General features: G+C 35.2%; 1 protein-coding gene across 3 annotated transcripts in view; it reads left to right on the top strand.

The window, feature by feature from the left end:
- LOC150094509 (S-formylglutathione hydrolase) overlaps positions 1 to 25,649 on the top strand; it is a 144,971-nt gene that overhangs the window by 80,375 nt on the left and 38,947 nt on the right. For 2 of the 3 annotated variants that reach the window (XM_090412485.1, XM_090412486.1), the window contains exons 4-6: positions 4,818 to 4,942; positions 13,780 to 13,844; positions 24,935 to 25,154. In XM_090412485.1, the coding sequence (XP_090268611.1) occupies positions 4,818 to 4,942; positions 13,780 to 13,844; positions 24,935 to 25,154 (410 nt within the window). The remainder of the gene's footprint in view (positions 1 to 4,817; positions 4,943 to 13,779; positions 13,845 to 24,934; positions 25,155 to 25,649) is intronic. The other variant, XM_090412487.1, reaches the window with a different exon arrangement.

The raw sequence follows: 25,649 nt of genomic DNA, 5'->3' as shown, positions 1-25,649 counted from the left end.
AAAAAATGAATTTACTAAAGACCATAAGAAGAAAGCATAACTGGATAGACATGTATTAAGAGGAGATAGCCTACTGAAAAGAATGATAGAAGGGAAAATTGAAGGAAAGCGACCAAGAGGAACGAGGAGACTAATGATGCTTGATGATATAATGGGCACAAGAGGATATCAGGAAATGAAGGAGGAAGCAAGAGACAGAGGAAATTGGAGGAAGAGAATCTGCTGAGTTATACCATTGGACCTGTCATGAGACAGAACACTAATGTTGATGATGATGATAATATAATTATACCATAAATTATACTTAGGTGAAGTGTAGCAAGTTCTTTTGTATAATCCAACTACCATATGCAGACCTTTTGAGAAACATATCCTTGATTCCACCATTCCCAATCCTTCATTATGGATGCATAATGAAGGATGACATATTTCCGATTTAGAATGCCTCTCAGATAGGACTTCAAGCATTTTGACATAAGATCAACCCTTCCATAATGATGCAAGTCACTTTCTTATGTATTCCAAAAGATAGGTTAGATCCACTCTCCTATGCAGGAGTTACCTATTTATTTAGTGCAAACAAAAAGGTTTGCATTAGTTCATTTAGAAAAACAAAATGGCCACACTAGATATCAAGGCTCTAATAAGTCCGGTCTTAATCACGTAATTTCTTCCACTTAGAGTTCACTCGAACAAAACACAGATCTTCCATAAAAGCTATTTCATGTTGGAATAATTATATAAATGCAGATTTTGCTCTGAAAATCTGTTCAAGAGACTGAAATTAAATATTATTATTATTATTATTTCACACCTCCAAGGAGTCCAAAGCCTCTTGAGGGAAGGCACCTACTTTACAACTCTCCTGTCTCCACTACTCGACCTCATCCACCAACTGCATCATCTACACCAGGCATGTCAAACATGCGAGCCGCATGAAGCCCACCGACAAGTAACATGTGGCCCGCCAAACTTTGTAACCAAAATGGTTATTTAACTTTTGACAACACAGATTTAAATAAACATATTTAAAATATTAACATTTCCACTTAAGATTATTTTATATACTTGACCACTGCATAAATATTGAATTTTAACGAGCAAAGTCTACGTACGCAGCTACATCTGCTGACCACAGCAATCGAATTTTTAAGTCGTAAGAAAGTGTAGTGTTTCCTTTATTATAAAGAATTTATTTATAAAAATAATGTTGAACCTTCAACCAGTATGAGTAACATGGTTGTATTTTGTACTTATATATTCTAATGTTAATATTAAAAAAATCTGTTTCCTCTTTAGATTTTTTTTCTGTTGCGGCCTGCATCTTGATTTATAATTCTTAATTTGGCCCTTGGAGGTAAATGAGTTTGACATGCCTCATCTACACCAATGCCATCTACTGTCCACCATTAGTATTTTCACAGACGATCACAAACATTCATGCCCAGAGCAGGATTCGAACCCACAGCCTTTTGGCTGATGAGCGGATACACTAACCACTCATAAATTATATTATACTTGCCAAGAAATTATATTGTTTAATCTTTATCCAAATGTAAGTAAATAGTTTGCTTGTGATGTATCTTTACGACTAGACTACTTCTGCCTTAGTATTCCATAATTCAAAGCACATATCCTTCCAGACATATGCAATGTGTTGAGAAGGGTGGAGGCGTCTCTACCCAGACCAGTTCCAGCCCTTATTGAGATTTCATCAGTGGAAGCCAGACCAAGGAAGATACCAAGACTAATTTAATGAAGTCATATTTTCTGTATACAAATAGCAAAAAAGAGGCATCACCTTATTATCAATATTCTGGATCAGAGATAGTTGTAGAAAGTTTTTCACTTGCTTATGAAGTAAATTATACTTACCAAGAAATTATATTCTTGTTTAATCCTTTGTCCAAGTATAAGTGAACTGTTTGCATGTGAAGTATCTTCAAGACAAGGTTATTTGAATATTATTATTATTATTTCGGGCGACTCCAGGGAGTCCTAAGACTCATCGAGGGAGGCCCTAAACATCATGTCCACACAACTATGCGACATTCTCACAGTATCTATCATACCTTGCCTTGAACTCACTCACCGTCATAGCACCCACAACAGACTCTGGCAGCTTATTCCACTCGTTTGCCACTCTAAAAGTAAAGAACCCAGCTCTAACACCCCTGCTAACCACACTCTTGCCCAGCTTCCATAGGTGTCCCCTAGTTCTCCCACCACCAGTCCTGATCTCAAAAATATCCTCTGAATTAATCCTATAGAATCCCTTTAGCAATTTGAATGTCACAATCATATCTCTCCTTTTCTGCCTATCAACTAGTTTCTGCAACCCACAAGTCTTCAACCTCTTCTCATATGGTTCATTCCATAGACCTGCTATCATCTTAGTCACTTGCCTCTGAATCCTCTCTACCTCCTCCCCATCAAGAAGGAACGGAGGTGACCAAATCTGGGCACAGTAGTCGAGATGAGGTCTTATCAAGGCTCGGTACAGAGGTACAATAACTTGCTTGTCTCTGCTCATCAAGGTATTTTTCAACAACCAAGTGAGTTGATGAGCTGATTTAACTACTTTTGCAATGTGCCGCTAAACTTCATCTCCCTATCCACCAACACTCCCAATTTCCTGGAGTACAGTTCCACCAATGTGGTATACTGCTGCTAATCTTTTCACCCCAAAATGCATAACCTTACATTTTGTCACATTAAATTGACATCCATTCTCCTTAGCCCAGAACTCCAATCTATCCAAGTCATCCTGCAAGATTTTGACATCTTCTGCATTCACTATCGCCCTACCCAACTTTGCATCATCAGTGAACAAATGAACTGTTCCACTTAGATCCTTCCCTATATCGTTAATGAACAGATTAAGCAGCAGTGGTCCAAGAACAGAACCCTGCAGCACACCACTAGTCACAGGCCACCTTTTGGACTCTACTCCTGAATAAACTACTCTTTGATATCTCTCCATCAACCACCCACCTATCCATCTCACCAACCCTATATCCATTCCCATATGTTGTAGTTTATGGATTAGAATTCCATGTGGTATCCTGTCAAATGCCTTTGCCAGGTCCAGCAGTATCACTGTAAAACCATTACCCTTATCCAGTTCAGCCATCACCTTGTTATAAAACTTGAGCAAGTTACTGAGGCATGATCTACCCTCCACAAAGCCATTCTGTCCCCTGTACAGTATCTCATTTTCATCAATCCATTCCTGTATTTTCCCTTGGCTACTTTCTCCAAGACCTTGATAAGACTCCTGATATGCTGATCAGTCGGTAATTTGCAACCGTAGTCTTGGATCCTCCTTTATGCAGTGAAACTATTTACCCTCTTTCAACACCTTCGGGACTAAACCGATACAGACACGAAACCAGATATAGAGCCTGATGACTTCACATTGCTTTAGTATTCCATAATGTGTCACAATACAAAGCACACATAATGCTGAAGTCATTTGCACATCCAAAAGGATATGCAGATGACTTCTGCATTCTCAGCAAGAAGTTGGAGTTGTTAGGGCTGCAGATGCATAAGCTCAGTTTGGGAGGGGATGGGAAGAGAGAGAAATTCAACAATCAGTGAAGAGATAGGTGGCGAATGTCTTAAGTTCCTCATTAGTGCAATTAGGAAGAACATATACAGAAACTCGGGTTTTTCATCCCACGTACAGGTAAATCAGCTATCAGAACACACGCATAATTTACAGACAAAAAATACTGTTGGTGGTGGCATTTCTGGTAGTTGTGTAGTGAGAAAATTAAGCAGTAGTGGAGACAGTGAGATTTGTGTGTGTTGAGTGGAGTAGAGTGTGATGATGTGTTGATGAGTCCTTGGAGTTTTCACATAATAATAAATAATAATTATGGGATACAAAGACAATTAATGTGCAAACTTTGTTTGCTTCCACTTGGCTAAAGGATTAAACAAGAATATAATTTCAGAGTATAATTTACTTTCTAACCAAGTGAAAAGACTTTGTATTACATTAACAGAAATTAACTTCAAACTTTCAAATTTGGAAGTAATTTTAATACAAATTAAACATTTTATATACTGTTTTCTCTGCTTAAATAGTACTTCAATTCAAGCTCCTATAGTGTTATACTTACCACTCACATTCAGATTGTATTGTTGTTTAATATTTGACAAAAATTATATGCTTATTTTTATTCATATTTTATCCTAACGTAAATAAATAAAATTTTATGCATGCATTGTCCTTAGAACTAACCTATTTGTATATAGAGAGCATTGACTTCATTTTAAGTTGTTCTTTGTTTTTCCACAATAGACATCCCTTTCCCAAGCATGTCATGCATTGTGAGAATCAATATTAAAACATATTGACCTCTACTGAGGTTTCATTAGTTGGAGCCACATCCATGAAGTTTATTTCGTGCATAGTTAAATATAACAAGCTACTTATCTTGATAGTACACAGCTGAATTGTTCGTGTGCTTTATTTACATGACCTTTGAAGGGAATATGCTTGTGTATTTTGGGATAAAAAAAAGTAATGGAATGTAAGATGCTCACTTTATAAGTAGATTGAGTTACATGTAAACTTTTTTTTTTTTTTGGCTTATGTTAGATGCTAAGAATGTAAACAACTTAAAGGCTGATCAATCGTGGTTAGGCTCTAATGAAAAAAAGTTGTATAGCAGTTGTGATTGATGAAGGAAAGTTTTGGACTTACTGCATAGCATATATGATACATCAGTACACTGATTGTTTGACTTTTGATTGGAAACTAACTTCTGCATACTTAAATAGTTTCTTCTCTTCATTCAATTCAGGTGGATGTAACATTGAAGGAGAAAATGATAGTTATAGTTTTGGATCTGGAGCTGGATTTTATGTGGATGCAACTCAACCAAAGTGGAAAGAAAATTATCGAATGTACTCTTATATTACCAAAGAGGTTAGTCTGAATATTCCCAATAATATATAACATTCAGTTACAAATACATAACAAAGGGATCAGGAAGATTTAAAAAATTTCCCCTTCCAATTCTGAAATAAATATAAAAGAGATAAATTCCTTTCTATTTTTATTCATACCCATCTTGCATCTCATATATACACTTTCAAATAGTCATTTGTTTAATAAGTTATTACCCGTTATTGAAAACTCATCACATTCTGGTAGGTTACAAATTATAGATAAAATTACATTCTCTACAACATGCAAATGTTTCCTTGATTATATGTTAGACTCAACATATATTTATACAGTGGAACTTGGTTGTCGAACATAATTCATTCCCAAAGGCTGTTCGGAAACCAATTTATTTGAAAACCAAAACCATTTTCCCATAAGAATTAATGTAAAATGGATTAATCTGTTCCGGAACCCCAGATGATTGCTTATTAAAACTTTATAACAGTACTTCATGCAAAAAACCGTATACAAAAACAATGAAAATGTTTTTGTATACTTTCTTACACAAAAAGAATAAACACAATAAATAGATAAAATATAGACGAAAATTTAATTTCACTTTACCTGTACGGAAGAGAGTTGATGGCGTAAACGGAAGATAGTCCCCCTTCAATGAAAACATCGGATAACTATCCCTAGGTTTTTTCCCCTCTTTCTCTTTTCTGTCTCTTGGCACCACTCGAGTCTGATTGAGACACACTGGGCCTCTGTCTCACTAAAAACCTGTCCAATGAGATTTGTTTTCTGCCTGTGTTTTAAAATGTTTCTGAAGTGAGACATGGCATTGCAATTGAAAAGGTTCATGTTGTGATTTGCTACTGCTTTGTCAGGGTGATATCTTTCCACAAAACTTTGCACCTCACCCCATTTTGCACACATTTCATTGATCAAAGAACTAGGAAAATCGTCCTTCCTTCCTCTGTTTCCGAAGACATTTCCTCCACCACTGTCTTTTGCTGCTCCTTCTGAAGGTGTTTCAGTTCTTCCGTGGTGAGCTCATTCCTGTGGCCCTCAACTAATTCCTCCATATCAGCACTGTCAACTTCCAAACCCATGCTTTTTCCCAGAGACAGAATATCATCAACAACAGCAATATACTCAGCCTCAAAGCACTCAATGTCTCTGTCTGCTACACAGTCTGGCCACAATTTCCTCCAAGCTAGTTTATGGTCCTGTAAGTCACTTTCACCCAGGCTTTGTCAAAGATACTTAAGCAATGGAGGATGTTGAAGTGATTTTTCCAGAATTCTCTGAGTGTTAGTTCTGTGTCAGAGGTCACTTCAAAACACCTTTGAAAAGTGCTTGGGTGTAGAGTTTCTTAAAGTTCAAAATGACCTGCTGGTCCATGGACTGGATTAGAGGAGTGGTGTTGGGGGCAGGAACTTCACTGTGATAAAATCGAACTCCTCCACCAACTCGTCCTCCAAGCCTTGGAGGGGGTGAGCAGGAGCATTTCCCATCACAAGAAGGCATTTTATTGGCAATTTTTCTTCTTGAAGGTTTTTTTCTCACACTTGGCAAAGACTTCATGGATCCACTCAATAAAAAATTGCTTGGATCCAAGCCTTACTATTAGCCCTCCATCTAATAGACAATTTACTTTTCATCACGTTAATTATCTTAAACACCCTCAGAGTGGTACACAAGCAATGACTTGATCTTGAAGTCTCCACTTGCGTTTCCACATACCAAAAGAGTCAGACTTTTCTTCATTGGCTTGTGTCCTGGCATTGCTCTTTTTTCCCTCCTGAGTGATGTAAGTCCTCCTTGGTAATTTTTTTCCAAAATAGGCTGGTTTCATCACAGTTGAAGACTTGTTGGAGAAGAAAACCTTCAGCCTTTACATAGTCACTAAATTCTTGCACATATTTCTCAGCAGCTTCTTGGTTTGAACTCGCAGCCTCCCCATGCCTAACCACACTATGTATGCCACTTCTCCTCTTAAATTTCTCAAACCACCCTCTACTAGCTTTGAACACATCAGTATCAGCACCCGTACCAGGATTTTTCTTTAACAGGTCATCATGTAATCGCTTCGCTTTTTCACAAATTACAACCTCAGAAACACTTTCACCAGCTAACTGTTTCTCATTTATCCAAATCAGTAACAATTTTTCCACTTCTGTGATCTTTGTTTAGTAAGAAATTTCGCTCCTTTTGCAACATCAGCTCCCTTGATAGCCTCTATTTTTGAGCATTGTACAGATCATTGATTTTGCCATACCAAACTGCATAGCAAGATTCTAGACATGAACACCATTTTTATGTTTGGATATGCTTTCTTTTTTCACCTCCATTGTGGGTCTAACAACTTTTCTTTTCACTTTACTGATATCTATCCTTTTTCGGTCCCATGGGTGGCTTATTTAATAATAATTTATTTAAAAAAAACAAAGAAAATCAAGAAAAGACAAGCACTGCAAATTCGAGCAGGTGTTTGCACTGAGCGGAAGCTGCGGCATAACCGACTCTCTCTCTCCATACATCTCAGCCCGCGGAGCATGTGGTTGCCGGTTTGCCTGTTCAGGAACCGTGCACTTTTTGTTCGGAAAATATGTTTGGGAACTGATTTGTTTGAGATGAGTCGTTTGACAACCGAGGTTCCACTGTGTGTGTATATATATATATATGAGTATATAAGAATTTTATTCGTCTACAGTCACGAATCCACACAATTCGCGACTGTAGACGAAATCCTGTGAATTGCGATTAAACATCGCCAAACACTGTGTTGAAATGTTTTTTTGCATGCATTTTTGAACGACAGTCTACAAACTCAGCACCCATTGTGCACACAGCTTTTTCATGTGCAATTTTTCGTGCAGGATGTACACCTGTTCAGTGCCTACAATCTCATTTACTTTCACTTAGCGGTCTTTCATAATGTAAAGTTAAATGATTTTTTTTTCTTATGTTTTTTATTTGTATTTACTTGATTCAAAATATATTCAGTACACTGATAGTTTATTTCTTTTATCTTATTTAACTTTACTTATTTTATTTTAATTGTTGTAACGGCGAGTGTAATCTCTTTGCTTAAAATAGTCTATCATCTTTAATCCTTTCAGTCTAACAATTTAATCCCCCCCCCTTCTCAAGGTCGTAATTATGCTACTTCACATGTATGTGTTTAGAATTTAGGAACTGCCTCTGGCTGGAGGCAATTCCTTTGTCTAGCTAGCTGGCTTTCTCTCACACTGATCTTAGAAAATTTATTTGTATTTACGACTGCGCCATCAGAGATCGTGTAGAGGAATTGTATATCTTTCCTATACATGCAAGAGAAATGCTTAGCATAACACGGAAATATCTCTAAAATTCAGCTCTAAGTTAAGCAACGTTTTGAATCTTACTATAAATCAGTCATGGTTACTCTTACTTTAAGGTCACACAGGTTCTATCTTTTTATGAGAAGTGCATTGGTAAGGCAGAATCAGGCAAGTTAATTGACAAACAAAACAATTTATTCATGCTAAATCAAGGTACATGTAAAGGTTCATATTTAATACTACACATACAAAAATTATCTGGCTCTAATTTACTCAACAAAATGACATGGAAACAATGTAAAGGCATGTGTCTGGCTCTCCACTCGATTAATTAAACATTTCTCTCTTAAGCTTAATGACCAATGCCATAAATATGCTCATACATAATTCAGACACTGAACAGATTTATACTCACTTTAGATTAATTTAACTCAGACTATAGACATTATTAGGCTTAACTAAACCATTCACATACAATTCCCCTTTCAATATATAACAGTAGCTAATTCCTCTGAGCTTTGCAAACTACTTCGCAATTACTTAGAAGGGTGACTTTCTGTCTTTACTGCTGTTCTTTATGCTAACAAACTAAAATCAGCAATCTCTGTCATAAATTTCACATCTAGAAAATTTCTACATAAAATCTTACTTGCTACTTTGTCATCCAGTTCATTATACAAGATCCTAGAGATTGTTGACACATTCTTCTTTCCTATAAAATCCACAATCGGGCACTATTTCACGACATCAATGATACTTCACACATGGAAATCATCAAGGAACTTAGCTGTGGGATTTCTGGAGTAGACCGTCACTGCTATTATGAACTTCCTAACATCGTCGGACTTCTGCTGCAGGCCGTGGATCCCCCATCCTTTGGATGGCAGGACACACAGGAAACTCCTCATAGCGAAAGCAGGAACAGAGAGCCGGAAAAGAAAAAAGCCGAACAGAAAGCCAAGTCTCCTCTTTTCTCTTGATTCTCCCCCCTTTTATTCTGCTCTCCCAACCTAGGAACTCCTATAGATTGAATCGCCTGGATTGTCTTGGAATGGTCTTTTCTGCCACCCTGCAGTCACTGAGTTAAGGTGGGAAACCCCATACTTTGTTGACCTTCACAAGTTGCGCTAGTCTCAGGTCTTACATTTATAATCCTGTCTGAGCAATTTCTTTGTTTGTACAATCTTTATAACAATTAATTCTAACATTTTTCCAGATTTAATACAGCATAAATGAGTTAAGTGTTAATCAAATTACAAGTATCTTTTATTTCTCAAGTAAAATCGGTATAGAGAAATTTTTTTTCTAAATTCCCTCTATTCAAGATTTTATAATAACAATACAACAGTACCATGGATTTTGTCAATCATATCCTTCTTAGTGACCTCAGTCGGGTGTGCACTTCATATTTGATGGTCTTATGACCACGTTTAAATTCACTTATCCAAAGATAAATAATCTTTAATGCTGGTACAGAGTCCTCATGAACTGCATCTAACTTGGCTTTGATCTGTGCGGCTGTTTGCTTCTTCAAATAAAAGTGTTTTATCATTACACGAAACTCGTTTTTCTCCATTTTTATGAAAAATGCAAACACGGTCATTTTAAATGTTTGCCAAACGAGAACTATGCATCACACGTGGCTAAAATTTTGACAGGGGTCATGAAAAAGATGATACGTGCCGACACTGGTATGAATGAATGAATTGTGTCACCATCTATTGGAAATTTACCAAACTTTTCTAACAACTCTCGTACTTCTGAGGGAGGAGGGAGATGATTTTACTAGAACATATAAGGATAGCAAGCTTTTGGTGGGGCTTGAAAGCTGTGCAGAGATTATATTTTGTGAAGACCAGCTGTTTTTTTCTGAAAAAGGTCAAGGATTGGGGAAGGATTATTTTTTTAATAACTGAGAATATTGTAGTCATTAGATAAGAAAAGGTGTGGTATATATGGTTAAGTTCTGTTGTATGAGATGACTCAATGGAACTGGACTCTAGTTGTTAGTGTTTTAATGATAGCATATTATTGATGGGGGACCCAGATGTATATCTGGGTTCCACATCAGATATACAGATTACCAAAAATATACAAACTCAATCTTGCCCCACAAGACCTACAAGAAATGCTACAGATTCCTCATGTTATAAATTAGCAAAACAGCAAGTTCTGTTATCTTCCTCCCTCACTAGTCATACTACTAACTAAATAAACCATCCATTTAAAAACTTGGTTTGAAAATTTAATGTTACACAATACAGATATTTTATGGTTAGCTTTGATATCACCTCACTTATTTAATGATATCTTATTTAGAAAGTTTTTCCTCCTGATATTACTGATCTATTTTCCTTTGCTATCTATTCTGGATATTTCTCTTGGAAGCACAAAATTTATAAACAGAAGGTACCTCTATGGATTCTCATCTCTCACCCCCCCTCCCCTTGCCAATTTTTTATGGAATATTTTGAAAAACATGCTGTTGAATCAGCTCCTCTAATCCATCTATCTGGTTAAGACATGTGTTTGATGTGTTCTCCATTTGACCTCATGGCCCAGACACAGTACTCTTACCTCAATATTCTTCACCCTAGAATCCAGTTTACCATGAAAAAATACTTTTTTATGACATCTCCATGGAGTCTGGAGACTCATCAAGGGAGACCCAAATCAACCACCACACACACACACACACCCCTAGATATTTCAGTGACTGAGACAAAATATTGGAAGTATTAGATTATATTTTTATTTCCATTTCAGTGCTATTTCAATCCAATTCTGGCAACCCATTCCACTCACTCACCACTCTCCATACAAAAAATCTAGTCTGTACACCCCTACTGACCACACTCTTGCAGAATTTCCATGGATGGCCCATAGTTCTCTGACTGTTTGTCATATATTGAAAATTTTCACTTGCATGAATTTTATAAAATCCTTTCAATATCTTAAAAGTTTCTATCATGTCTCCTCTTTTCCACCTATCAACTAAATTTTATAACCCACAAACCTTCAACATATCCTCATAGGAAGTATTCCACAGACTTGTCACCGTCTTGGGCACTCGTCTTTTAATCCTTTTGACCACTCCTGGTTGAAAGGATTCTGATATTTTATCCTTTCTATAGATACCTGGTAATGTGCCCTTTTCTGGTACACAGGAAGCACACTCCCACAGGCAGACACACTCACAAACTTTCCCATCAATAATACTTCTCAACAATATGGTATCATTAAAATGGTAGCCAATAGAGCCTTTGTTCCAGTGAGTCTTCTCTTACAGCAAATTAAAGATACAAAGAAATTATATATTTCGTTTAATCCGTCATCCAAGTGTAAGCAAACAAAGTTTGTGCATGAAATATAATCAGGACTAGGGCAATTCGTATATAGAAGCTAATAACTTCACATCACTTGCCTTAGTCCATAATGCAAAGCATATATCCTTATGAGTATGTATAATGCTATGCATTATGAGAAGGGTCACTACCCAGACCAGTTTTGACCTTTATTGAGGTCTCTTCAGTGGGAGCCAGACCCAGAGGTGATACTAAAGTTGAAGTAATGCAAAAGTCACATTTTCATATACTAGTTGCCAAAAGGTGTCACACCTTATTATTAAAATACTCTGGATTAGAGATATTGGAAGTTTTTTCCCACTTGGTTAGACTATAATAAATTTAGTTTAATCCTTTATCCAAGTGTAAGCAAACAAAGTTTGCCCCTGAAGTATCTTTAGGACTGAGGCAACTCATGGTAAAGGTGGAACAAGCTCTCATCACTCCTTGTCTTAGTATCTCCCATAATACAAAGCACATCTTGCAGACATGTATAATTCTATGCATTAAGGGAAGGGCCACTACCCAGACCAGTTTTGACCTTTATTGAGGTCTCGTCAGTGGAAACCAGACCCAGAAGTGGTGATACCAAGGTGGAAGCAATAGAGACGTCATCTTTACCTATACGAATCATCACCTCTGGGTCTGGCTCCCACCGACGAGACCTCAATAAAGGTCGAAACCGGTCTGGTAGTGGCCCATCCCTTAATGCATAGCATTATACATTTTCTCAAAGAGATGTGCTTTGCATTATGGGAAATACTAAGACAAGGAGTGATGAGAGCTTGGTATACCTTTTACCATGAGTTGCCTTAGTCCTGAAGATACTTCAGATGCACACTTTGTTTGCTTACACTTGGATAAAGGATTAAACTAAATTTATTATGTATTATAGATGGTTGTTGGAAGTTTTTCTACTTAGTTATACTATAAATTAAAGATAGCAAGAAATTATATACTTGGTTTAATCCTTTATCAAAATGTAAACAATCCTTTCTTTTAGTGTTACATGGTGATCAGCATTCATTTTTGAAATTATGGATTCAACAACCGTGTTAAAATAACTGTTTATTATCCGACGTTTCGATTTTCATATCAAGATCATCATCTGGAGCATACATAAATATACAAGTCAAGTTGTGTTACATTTCAAACCGTAAGCTAGAGAAACAATGATTTGATCACATGCTTCTCACTGGTATGACCTCTAGTGGGAAAAAAAAAATTAATCAAGCTAGATTTAATTTATGATTACATGAATAAACGTTCTTACTTACAGATAGTTTTCCTTTCAGTAACAGTGAAGTCCTATTTCTGTTATTACAATTGTTATTTTTGATTAAAAAAAAATATTTATAAATTACAACATGAATAAACATTCTTTCTTATAGATTTTTTCTTTAACAGTGATGTCCTATTTTTTAATATTAAAGTTGTTATTTTAGATTTAGGATACTGGATTTTCTACAGTCCTGTTTATAGTTGTTCTTAGAGAGGAAGGATTCATGGGACGAATATATGCCTTCCATATGTATGGGAATTTTAGACCGTAATTATTGTTTAGATTGGGGTGATTGATAATGATCTCGCAAGCTTCCTTAAATTTGCATTCATACCATGGTGTGATGTAGACAACTAGTGCTTTTCCAGTCAATTCTATGTAAGGTGTTCAGGGCATGATCAGAAAGGCCAGAAATAATCATGGTGAAGCTGGCCTTTCTGATCATGCCCTGTGGGCTTTTCAATTAAAGGTAAGTTAGCTGGTCTCATACAGAAGTGGCAGGGATTTCCTTCACAAACTGGATTTTAATCCTGCAAAACAGGCCAATTGAACAGAACAAGTGTAAGCTAATTCAGTGATTCATTGTTTGGATAACTGATAATATCTGAAAAATTTTGATCTCTGTAATGAGGATACCAATATTACTTCCAAGTTATCAACAAAATTTTTTAGGATAAACTTTTTCTCTCAAATGCCATCATGTATTTTTATTATCTAATAAAATGTAGCCTCTATAAACATGGAAATTTATAGCAGAATTCTCTGTAGTTAAACACAGTTCTTTCCTTCTCTCAAATAAGTAATGTATTAAATTAATTTTCATTAAAAATTTTATTCATTGCTCTCATTTGTACCTTACATGATTTTAATGTCTGATAATTAACTTTTTTTTTTCTTTACGATTTGCTTTTAATTTGATAGCTTCCTGATATTATTAATGAAAATTTTCCAGCTAAACCTGATAAACAGTCAATATTTGGTCATAGGTAAGAAAAAAGGATATGGTAATAAGTTTATATCAGTTAAGAGATGAAAGTAAACTTTCAAATATGTATATGTTTTGTATTCACTTTATACATCGGTAGAATTTCCTGTTAGATATATGTACACAGCAAATTAATCACAGAAAAAAAAACTTAAATTTCAGTTATTAAATTTAACTACATGATCAACATCTTGATTGGAAGGCAGTTTCAAATAGAGTTATGTGGGCAAACTTCAAAATGGGGACAGTGAAACTTATTTTTTGCCTATGGTGTAACAGAAGGTTCATCCAAGGAAGAAGTGGAAGTATTTTTTGAGTCATTAAAAGAGGCAGCAGACATGAAGAAAATGGAAAAAGAGTCCTTGTTGGAGATCTGAACAGCAGAGTAGGAAATGAATCTCACCAGGCATAAAGGAACATTTTGGGAAAATTTGGAGAAAAGGACAAAGCTAATAATAATGGTAAGTATTTACTGGACTTCTGCTCAGGACAATAACTAGTCATTACTAACACTATGTTTTAACATAAAATGTGTACAAGTTCAGATGGAGAGACGATACAATAAATGAGAAAATACTTATCGACTACATCATTGTTGATAGTGATATCATCATTCTGGTTCAGGATACAAGACTGTACAGAGGATTTGAAATTGGAAGTGACCGTTACCTAAGCAGGATAAAAATGGATATCACATTGAAAAGAACAATATGTAAGAAACTTCTAAAAAGAAATGAAGTCGAGCAGCTTTCATGGCTAAATTGTAGACTTGACTATGTGAACATTATTGAAGAAAAAAATGAAACAAATTCAAAAGAAGAACCAAACCTTTTAGTCTCAGTAGAAAACTAAAGAACACATTGATTGATTCAGGTAGAGAAGTATGTGGTGAAGTTATCTGTAAGGATAGAAAAATAAAAAAAACCTGGTAGACAGAAGAAGTTAAAGCAGCATACCAAAAATTCCTAGCAAATAAGTTAGCAGATGTCGTAAGAGAAAAATATAAGAGCTAAGCTGTGCATAAAAGTAGCTAAACAAAAATAATGGGAAGACTTGGGTTGAGTATAGAAAATAAATATCAGGAAGATGGCAAAATGCTCTGGAGGCTATTGAAGAAACTTAGAAATGGAGGAAAGAGTACTGTAAAAGGAATCAAATATGATAAAGGTGACATGAAAACTGAAGATACAGATATCCTAGATGTCTAGAGTAATTACTTTGAAAGACCGTTAAATGAACCAAGCAGTGACAGAACCATACTAGATAGTTTTCAAGAAGAATGCAAAGAGGAGTACATATCAATACTTCAGGTGGAAAAAGCCATCAAAAACTTGAAATGGCACCTGATGTAGACGATATTTGACCAGAAATGCCTAAGTATAAAGTTATAAAAGTTTTGCAGTAGCTACACCATATTGTTAAGTTCTGAATGAAACTAAAATTAAATTAATTAACGTTTCCTACAGACTTAACATGGGTTTGTAATTTGAATCACATATTGATATTTCGGGCATACCAAATTCTTGTAATTTACCAAAGTATTACTAAATTGAGAATATTTTCACTACTTTGTTATAATGTAAAATATTGTAAATTGCTTAAATGCTTAAACCTTGCTGCTCTTTTGTGTAAGTACTTATAAATTGCTGGGAGAAAAGATAATCCGATTAAGTAAAAGTGGCTGGAATCTAAACACCTGCTACAAGTACATGTGCACCCTTTAGGTAAGCACGCAGTTCCTCCCCCCCCCACACACACACTCCGAAGAGCATGCTAGAATTCCGTGTGTGACGCTTAGTACTGGGTGACGTAGAGTGGCACAGAAAAAGGGGAGGAGAAAACGATGACGTAGAAGAAATCGGTAGCGCACAATTTAAAAAGTCGTTGCAACGCCTATAAAGCTCTCTTATGCGCTTGGACTCGTGCTCTGGCAGACTTGCTCTGGTGTGTTGGAACCTCCTCGTGGCACCTTCTCGTCCCCTGCTTTTCGACATGGACGCGAGACAAAGACTGAGGAACTATGCCATGAAATTCCTGAAAGTTTACCGGTCAGCGATCAGCCCAGAGGAAGGAAATCTCCGATGTTTCCGGAGATATCATTACGATGTTGTGCCTATTGACCAGAGAACAACGTATGCCTACTTTCAGCGGAAGAGATAACTACAGCTTGGACCCATGAAGAATGCCTCCGAAAAAGCAGAATGAACCAGGAATCGAAAATGATTGTCCAGTCGAGATATGTGAAGTGGCCAAACAGTTCCCCAGCAGTTGGTAATGTACAGTCTATATAAGTAATTGTATATAAGAAGAAAGTTTGTAACTATAGGAAAGACTCTAGAGAATGTTTTACTTTTAAAGTAGAGTAATTATGAAATTTTAGTGAAAGAATTAGTGTGAGCACATGGAGCTAACTTAGAGATTCAATTAGCAAATGTCCTTTATTATTGAAGAGTGTGTTTGATCTATCAAGTAGAAATTGTAAACTATATATGAAGTTCTTTGTTTTGCATGCTAAGATAAAGGTAGAGAGTTTGAATAATTAATGCTCATTCCTTAGAAATTGTAGATTACTTCATTATTGTATATTCATAAAGTGTAAGATGCTTCAATTGAAATTAAATGTTTTGCTTTTCAAGTTTAACTGGTGATTTGCCTGATTTTCTTCTCTATTGCACTTTCTCATAAAATTCGGACCACAGCGGGAGATTAATTAATAGAGAGGCTATGACTGCAAAAGTAATTTATAGTGAAGTAAGATTGTATGCTAAACTGTGTTCTGGTTCCTTGATTCTGCACTCTTTGCTAATCTAGGATTCAGGATGGCGCAGGATAATATAAATTTTCCCTGAATCCGAAAAAGGAATCGGATCCAGTATTGAACAAAGGAGTGGGTGTTGACCATTAGCAATCCCTTTGTCCTTAAACCACTAGCATCGTTCTTAAAGATAAATATCGGCCCAGAGAGAATATTGAAACTAAAAGGATAATTAAAGTGTTAGAGATAAGTTCAATAAGTACAAGCATATAAAGACGAAACTTTTTAGAAAGCAAAGAGAGAAAGATTTTACATTGGCACAACAGCCAATCTTACAAAGGCAATACAAAACAAATAAGTGAAAATTTTACAATATAATTCAGAGGGCCTGAGCAGAAGATTGAAGTCCCAGTGATTGGAGTAGAGCTCTCATAGTACCCATCTATAAAAAAAAAAAAAGGGAATAAAACCATGTTAGAATTACAGAGGAATTTCTCTACCAAGTGTTCCGGGTAAGATTTATGCAAGCATACTTGAAAAGAGGTTGAAAAAGATTGTAGAAGAGAAACTTGGAGAAGTACAAGCTGGGTTCAGGCCAAATAGAAGTTGTCAAGATCAGATTTTCCCTTTAAGACAAATAGTCAAGAAATCGTGGGAATATGAAAAAGATCTGTACTTGGGTTTTGTAGATCTGGAAAAGGCACACGACAAGGTGCCTAGAGAAAAGTTTTTCAAAACACTACAGTTATATGGAGTGAATGGAACATTATACAGAGTAATACATAGTCTTTGTTTAAGTTGTCAGTCAGCAGTTAGAATTGAAGAAAATACAAGAACATAGTTTGATGTAAAATCAGGGATAAGACAAGGATGCACATTATCGCCACTGTTATTCATCAGCTATATAATGGATCATGTTATGAAGGAAAGTGGTATTAAACCTGATATCAAAATTGGAGATGTTAATCTCATCTGTTTGCTTTATGTTGATGATGTATATAAATCCAGGACAAGGCTGCTGGATTCTCTGACCAAATTGAATAAGTGCTGTAATGAATTTGGTATGAAAATCAGCATTAAAAGACAAACAATGAAAATAGGTCAGGAACATAGAAAACTTCAGCTGCATTCTGAATGCAGACCCTATAGAACAAGCAAAATATTTCAGCTACCTTATTTTTCAGACAATAAGATGCACCCCAGCTGTATGAGACAATTTTTAGAAAAAAATATTATATAAAAATTGCAGTTTCAATTTGTTCTTGTTTTCTCCATTTACGAATCATTTTTTCTGTTGGTGGTGGACCAAAATGTCTTTTTGCTGCTGTTTCCATGTTATTTTGCATAATTTATCACAATCAATTTATATATATATATATATATATATATATATATTATTTCTGGAAAATTTTCCATGTTACTTCTCTAAAAAGTCTTTTGTTTTACACTCATGTTTATAGTTTTATGACATTAATAATTCGTTGAATTATAATCTAAATGAACTGTTTAAAACAGCATACACTTGCCTTGACTACTGCTGATGCTGGTCAAGTTTTCATATGTAAATCGGGGATTCCCACATGTACAGCAAGACACATGTTTGGCTTGCATCGAAAATATGGGAATCTAAGACTTACCTGGTATCACCTACCTTCAGACCATAAGACGCACCTCAATTGTAAGTCAATTTCTCTACTTAAAAAGGTGTGTCTTATGGTCTGAAAAATACAGTATTTAGGCATAGTTTTTAGTGAAGATAGCAGGTTAAATCTGGAAATAGACAACAGAATAAGCAAAACACAAGTTTTTCTTATTCTGTTGAATAAATTTATATGGAATAAGACAAATTAGCCAGAATACCAAATAGCAGTATACAAGACAGTTTAAACCAATTTTTAGTTATGGTTCTGAGAGTTCGGTTAGAAATAAAGCACTTGATCAAAGACTAGAGACCACAGATATGGCGGTTCTAAGTAAAATTAGGCGAATGAACTAATGACATGAATGGCAGAATCATATTAAAAATGAAGATATTAGAAAGGAACTTGGCATTGTTAGCATTCAAGAATGTGTCAGCAGAGCTAATCTAAGCTAGTATGGCCACTTAAATAGAATGGATGAAGAAAGGTTAGCAATATAAGTGTTTGATGCCAAGATGGCAGAAATGATACCTGAGGAGGACCAACATCTAGGTGGATTGATTCAGTCAGAAGTGCCTAGAAGCACAAAATGTTAGATATTGTGACAATGTTGAAGTGCTCACAAGTAATAGATTGATTTGGGGGAAAATTGTTGATAAAAGATTAATAATAATGTAATTAAAAATTCACACATATACCACAGTAATTAAATTTTAATATGAAGATATTTCATCTCAAGTATTTTAAGACATGATCAATTCAGTTATTACAAACAATACTAGGAATTACATTCAAAGGAACAGTTAATGCACAAGCTTACATTGGAATCCTTCTATGCATACAGTAGCATGTTTTAGGACCTTTTAGGGAAAGAAAAAAAAATTTTGCTGTAATTAAAATTAAATTAAAATATATTTGATAAATTTATTTTATTTTTCCATTGGATCCTATGGTTAGAGTTTTCAACTCCATATTGTGCGAGGCTAGATTTGTGCAGTTTGATAAGATGGGTGTGGTCTTGATGTTCAGAGATGAGTTTACTTATAGATCTTCCTGTTTGTCCATAGTAAGATATCTTAAGAACATGGAACTTCACATGTGCCAGGCAGTATCATAGGTGGGAGTTCATCTTTTGGAGAAGGTGGCAAATTGTGGATCAGGTTGATTGGTTTATAGGTAGTGGTGAGTTTGAATTTCTTCATAATTTTTGACAGACGTTCTGAGATGTCTTTGATATATGGTATAGGATTCCTACAGGCTTCTTCTTGTCTGGGTTGATGTGTAAGTAAGTGGCTGATGATTTTTTGAGTTGTTTTTGGATTGTACCCATAACACTGGCCAACAAAAAAAATTTTTTTTCTGCTGATTATGATCTGACATTTGTTTTTTACTATTTTTGGTGTGCTGATTTCAAATATCAAACCCATTTTTCTTTATCACATCAGGTTTTTCCTCTATGGCATTTTCTTTTTGCTAATTTGTAAGTTTTTGATAGTTTTAAGGAGGCAGTACTATTTACAGGATCAAAAAAACGATTTTTTAATATTATTTTCTGAAAGTATGTACTTTTAAAAATCTGTTCCTAACTTTTTATCGAGAAATTCGAAAAATTCCCGAAGATATAGCCTATTATTCAAAGCGGTGCGCAGATCAGGATCGGAGCGCTCACCGCTCTCGCTTGTTAGTAAACAAATAAATGCGTAAGAACCTCCAACAGCACGTACTGGCGCTTTGAATGCGAGAGAGGCCAATAACCGACCTAATACATTTAGGCGATGACAACTGCCTAAAACAAATGAATGCTATATGCATCATAGTGGACAAAGAACAATCGAAATCAGTCAATTGTTAATCGATCGTGAAAGTATGATGAGCGCTTATAACATTTCAATAAAGTCTCTGGTTTTTTTTGTCTTGTTAATTGCATGTTAGTCGGCAGTGAAGAAAATACATCATGTCTACTACTCGAAATTGTGTCAATAGTGTAGATTCCTTCTGCTACATTTGTGGCAGCTTTACTGTTCCCAGTCAAAGGAAAAATATCACTGATTTCGTTAAGAAAGTGTACTTTGCATACTTTGACGTAAAAATTGCAGATCAGGACAAGTCATGGGCTCCAAATAAAGTGTGTAAGTCATGTGTAGAAAATTTACGACAGTGGAGCAAGGGAAAATGCCAAAAATTAGCTTTTGGCATTCCAATGATTTGGCGTGAACTGAAAAATCACGTAGATGATTGCTATTTTTGTTTAGTTCAGACTTCTGGTTATAATAAGAAGAATAAGAAAAAAATTGTGTATCCAAATCTCGACTCAGCAATTTGGCCAGTTGCTCATTCCAGTGAAATAGCCGTGCCAATTTATGTTCTTGAGGAGCAAGACCCGGATGTTGATTTAGATAATGAAATTTTAATTTCTAGTTCTGGACCGCAACATTTTACTCAAGCAGAATTGAATGACTTAGTAAGAGATTTGGACCTATCAAAAGAATCATCGGAATTGTTAGCTTCATGATTAAATGAAAAAAACTTACTGGAGCAAGATACGAAGATAACTTTTTATCGTAGCAGGGAAAGTAATCTTGTACAATATTTTAAACACGAATGTGGGTTTGTTTACTGTAACAATGTGTCAGGTTTACACTGAAATGAGTGTTGTCCAATATCATCCAAATGAGTGGCATTTATTTATCGACAGTTCAAGCAGAAGTCTCAAGCGTGTCTTACTACACAAAGGGAATGTATATGGCTCAATTCCTATTGGCTATTCAATCCACTTAAAGGAAACATATGAGGACATTAAAAAGGTTCTGAAGTTATTAAAATATACAGACCATAACTGGATCATCTGTGTGGATCTTAAAATGGTGAACTTTTTACTTGGCTTTCAAAGAGGATATACAAAGTTTCCATGTTTTTTCTGCTTCTGGGATAGTCGAGCTAGAAACCAATTTGGCCTCTTAGAATATCCTTAAATGTTGGGGAACAGAATGTTATAAATCAACCTTTAATCGACAGAGAAAAAATCATTTTTCCACCTCTACACATCAAACTAGGTCTTATGAAGCAGTATGTTAAAGCTTTAGATTTACAAGGTGACTGTTTCCAATACATATGTGAAAAATTTCCACGAGTTAGTTATGAAAAAATTAAAGCCGATGTATTTGATGGACCGCAAATTAGAACTTTAATGAGAGACCCAAATTCCATCAACGCTATGAACAAAATTGAGAAAGAGGCCTGGACTTCATTTACGATGGTGGCGAATAATTTTCTTGGAAACAAAAAAGCGTGCAATTACAAAGATCTAGTGGAAACAATGCCTGAAACTTTCCAGCGCCTAGGTTGCAACATGAGCATAAAGCTTCATTTCCTATACAGTCATCTTGATAGATTTCCCGAGAATTTAGGTGCTGTAAGCGATGAACAAGGCGAAATATTTCATCAAGACTTAAAAACTATGGAAGATTGGATTCTCACATGATGGCCGACTACTGTTGGAGTATTCAAAGGGATTGCCAAAACAGAACACACAGCAGAAATTGCTACAAACAAAAATTTATTCCCTGAAACTCGTGTAAGTAAAATTGTTATTTTTTTATAAATATTCTTGTAATTTTTAATGAATATTGTTAAGTAGTTATGTATCTAATTATCGGCCTCTCTTGCATTCAAAGCGCCAGTACGTGCCATTGCAGGTTCTTACGCATTTATACGTTTACTAACAAGCGAGAGCGGTGAGGGCTCTGATTCTGATCTGCGCACCGCTTTGAATAATAGGCTATATCTTCAGGAATTTTTCGAATTTCTTGATAAAAAGTTAGGAACAGATTTTTAAAAGTACATACTTTCAGAAAATAATATTAAAAAATTGATTTTTTTGATCCTCTAAATAGTACTGCCTCCTTAACACTATCAAAAACTTACAAATTAGCAAAAAGAAAATGCCATAGAGGAAAATCCTGACGTGATAGAGAAAAATAGATTTGATATTTGAAATCAGCGCACCCAAATTAGTAAAAAACAAGTCTCATATAAAAGTCAGCAAAAATTGTGTTGGACAGTGCAATTAACAATTCTTGTTTTTAAGATTCTTCAGAGGAACAAAATTTGTGCGCTCAGGATACCAACGATTTTATGATGCCATATTTTTGAGATCGATGGTGAGCCGATGAATTGTGGATGTAACAACCTGAAGAAGTTGGTTTACGACAGTAGTGGAGATGGAACCATCTTGTTTTTGTTGGATGTGTATATCAAGAAAGGAGATACCTTGTGATGATTCTTTTTATAGTGTGAATTTGATACAAGGATGAACATTGTTGATCTTATCTAGAAATGAGTATAGTTCTTGTTCAAAGTGTGACTCACTCATTTCTAGATAAGCACTTCTGAAGCATAATGCTTGGGTAAAACTAGTGAGGATGCTATGCTCAATAACCTGTTCTGTTCATGAAATGCTTGTTTGTCAGGAAAAATGAAAAATTTTTTTGCATTTTCTGAAAAAAGTCATAGTAATTGCAGTATTAGCGAAATCTGCTGTTTGAATTCTTGGATGCATTCTAATAGAAATTTATTTATTGAGGTGAATTAAAGGTGAATTTGTTTTCATCATTGATAAAATATAAAAGTTGTTTCTAGGTAGCATATTGAAGAAGATTGTTATCTACCTTACCGGCCATTATGGATTAAATACGCATCCTAATACGCTTCGTATCCATCATATATTTCAATGTAATATCAATAGTATTACAATTTTAATATACACTTTGCGTCCATGGTTACCTGGACGTATATATACATCTTGTTGGGTAGCGTGGTTAAGAGTGATCCAAAACGTTTAAGCTTACTTTTGGTAAAAATGTCAATACTGCTTTACTAGTTGTTTGGTTTCATTTAAATTCAGTAGGTTTAGTTTAGGCATAGATATTTAATTAATATTTAGAGCATTCTATACAACACAATAGTGTGATTGGTGTTTTATGCAACAGATTATTTTTGCTACCTCTTAAGTTTAATATTTAGCATTATATGAATCTTTATCATCATCTGACATGAAGTCCAAAGACTCATTAGGGTCTTTGGTCCTTATACAGACTCTGGGAATGGTCTCTTGTCTTCCCCCATCTCCTTCCATTCTGTGAAAAATCTCATCCACATTGATTTCGTGACAACCCCTTACCACATTGGTAAGGGGTTGTCTCGATCATATTTCCTCCCATCTGCAGAAGACCCTGAAAATTGCGTTCTTTCAGCTTGCCTTCATACTCAACATTTCCGAGATCAGAAATCACCTTAGTCAGTGGTCTCTGGACTCTTTCCACTATTATCTCTTCATCCTTTGAAAACCACACGACAAAATCTGTGCACTGTAATCCATATGTGGCCTGATCAAAGCTTCGTACAATGGAGCCATAACATCTTTACTTCTATATGTCAGTATATTCTGCATCATTGTCATAATCTGCTGTTCTGTCTCCACAACTTATATCTCCCAAAATTTCAGGCCTAATAATCAGGTGATTATTATGTAATTATTTATGTGAATTGATCAAGTATGTGAGATATACCAATGGACATCGCAAGTCCATTGTTTGACTTGAAACATTTTGTTTAACATAGTGTGTATGGAATGTATGATGTTGAATGCCAATAGTTGATGGGAAATAGGAGATAATGATACTAGAATTTGCCAGAAATGTGGGATAATTAGGCAGATTGAGAAGCATTAAGTATTGAATGTCAGCAAAAATTCAAATGAAAGAGCAAATAAAATGTGGCAGGTAATGAGGCAAAAATTATAGGTATTAGCGAGGCCCAGCTGACAGAGGAGAATATTGGATCATAATACGATGGGTTCAGTTTACTTAGGGAAGAGAGATAAGAAAGAAGGGTTGTACAGTATTACTAATGATTGTTGATGAATTAAATTCAACCAGAGTAGAAATCTCCAAGGGTGGTGAAAGTGTGAATAATACAGGAAATGGGTTTGAGATAGTGATTTTGAAATTTTCATTTAAATGGGACAGTTTTACATCTAAGAAAGAAAGAGAGCCTTTATCCACCAGTTCAGCTGTCAACTTAATGTTAGGATGTATATTATTTAGGTGTTCTTGAAAGGTTCCAGAGGGTATCAAGGCCATGTTCCCAAATTATAAAGATGTCGTCAACGTAGCGTTTCCACACTAGGTTTTAAAGGAAAGGATGAAATAGTTTTTTCTTCGAAATCCTTAAGGTTAATGTTAGCAAGAACTGGGACAAAGGGTTTCCCACAGCTAGGCCTGAATTTTGTAAATTGTGTCTTCGAATTTGAAGTAACCAAAGTTGACACAGTGTGTCAATAAGGCCATGATCTTCTTAGATATTTTTTTTAAAAGGAAAAGTACTTCTTCCATAGGAACATTTGTAAATAATAAAACTGTGTCAAAGCCAGCCATGATATCTGTGTTTTTGACTGTGATATCTCTGAGCTTGGATACAAAATCTATCCAGTTTTACATAAAGGATGTAAATTTCTGGAGAAACATTTTAGAGAAGAAGCGAGATATTTAGAATATATATATATATCTTTGAGATAAATTTTCATTGCTTTGAATTTTAGATCATTTTATGGTATAAATGCCAACTACAATTTTCATATTTACATGTATAATTCAGATAATAAGTAATATTACATGTTAACTGATATGACTATTTCAGTATGGGAGGACATGGAGCTTTAATTTGTGCTCTTAAGAATCCAGGTCAGTACTGCAGCGTATCAGCATTTGCTCCCATTTGCAACCCTATTGAAAGTCCTTGGGGACAGGTGGCATTATCAGGTTATTTAGGTGATCACAAAGAAGACTGGGAAAAGTATGATGCTACATGCTTGGTAAAGAAATATCATGGACCATTACAAACAATCCTCATTGATCAGGTAAACTGGCTGGTTTGGATTATATCATGTCACAACTGAATTATACTATTTCATATTTTTTCAACAACTGGTAGATGCATTTGTATTTATTATTGTTAATTGATTTCTGTACATGGAGTACTCCAGTATATGATATCACATTTTCATGTTTTTGTTTTGTTTTTTCCCCTTATTAATTATTACATGATAAATTACTAGACCCAAGCCATTGACAAAGCAGCAATGCAGCATTTATTTTTTGTTTAATCATCCATAGTATATTCACTTTTTTGGATTGAAGCAAATTTGTTCTCTCTTTTTGTTTTGCAGGTTAAAATATTGCTCACATCTTTCTGCTAAATTTGCATCTTTTCACCTGCAATAGAGTTAGAATAACAGATCTACAGCATTTTTCTGTAACATAATTATTCTAATCTTTAGCTAATATATCTTCCTGGCGTGCAGAGATTAATCAAGGTCATCTCACCTTGTGTCTGGATATTGAATGTTGGCATC

This window comes from Typopeltis vanoorti, chromosome 22, assembly GCF_054136105.1.
Source record: "Typopeltis vanoorti isolate ZY-2024b chromosome 22, IOZ_Tvanoo_1.0, whole genome shotgun sequence".
NCBI lineage: Eukaryota > Metazoa > Arthropoda > Arachnida > Uropygi > Thelyphonidae > Typopeltis > Typopeltis vanoorti.
Note: the sequence above shows the minus strand (reverse complement) of the source record. Positions and strands in the feature narration are given on the sequence as shown.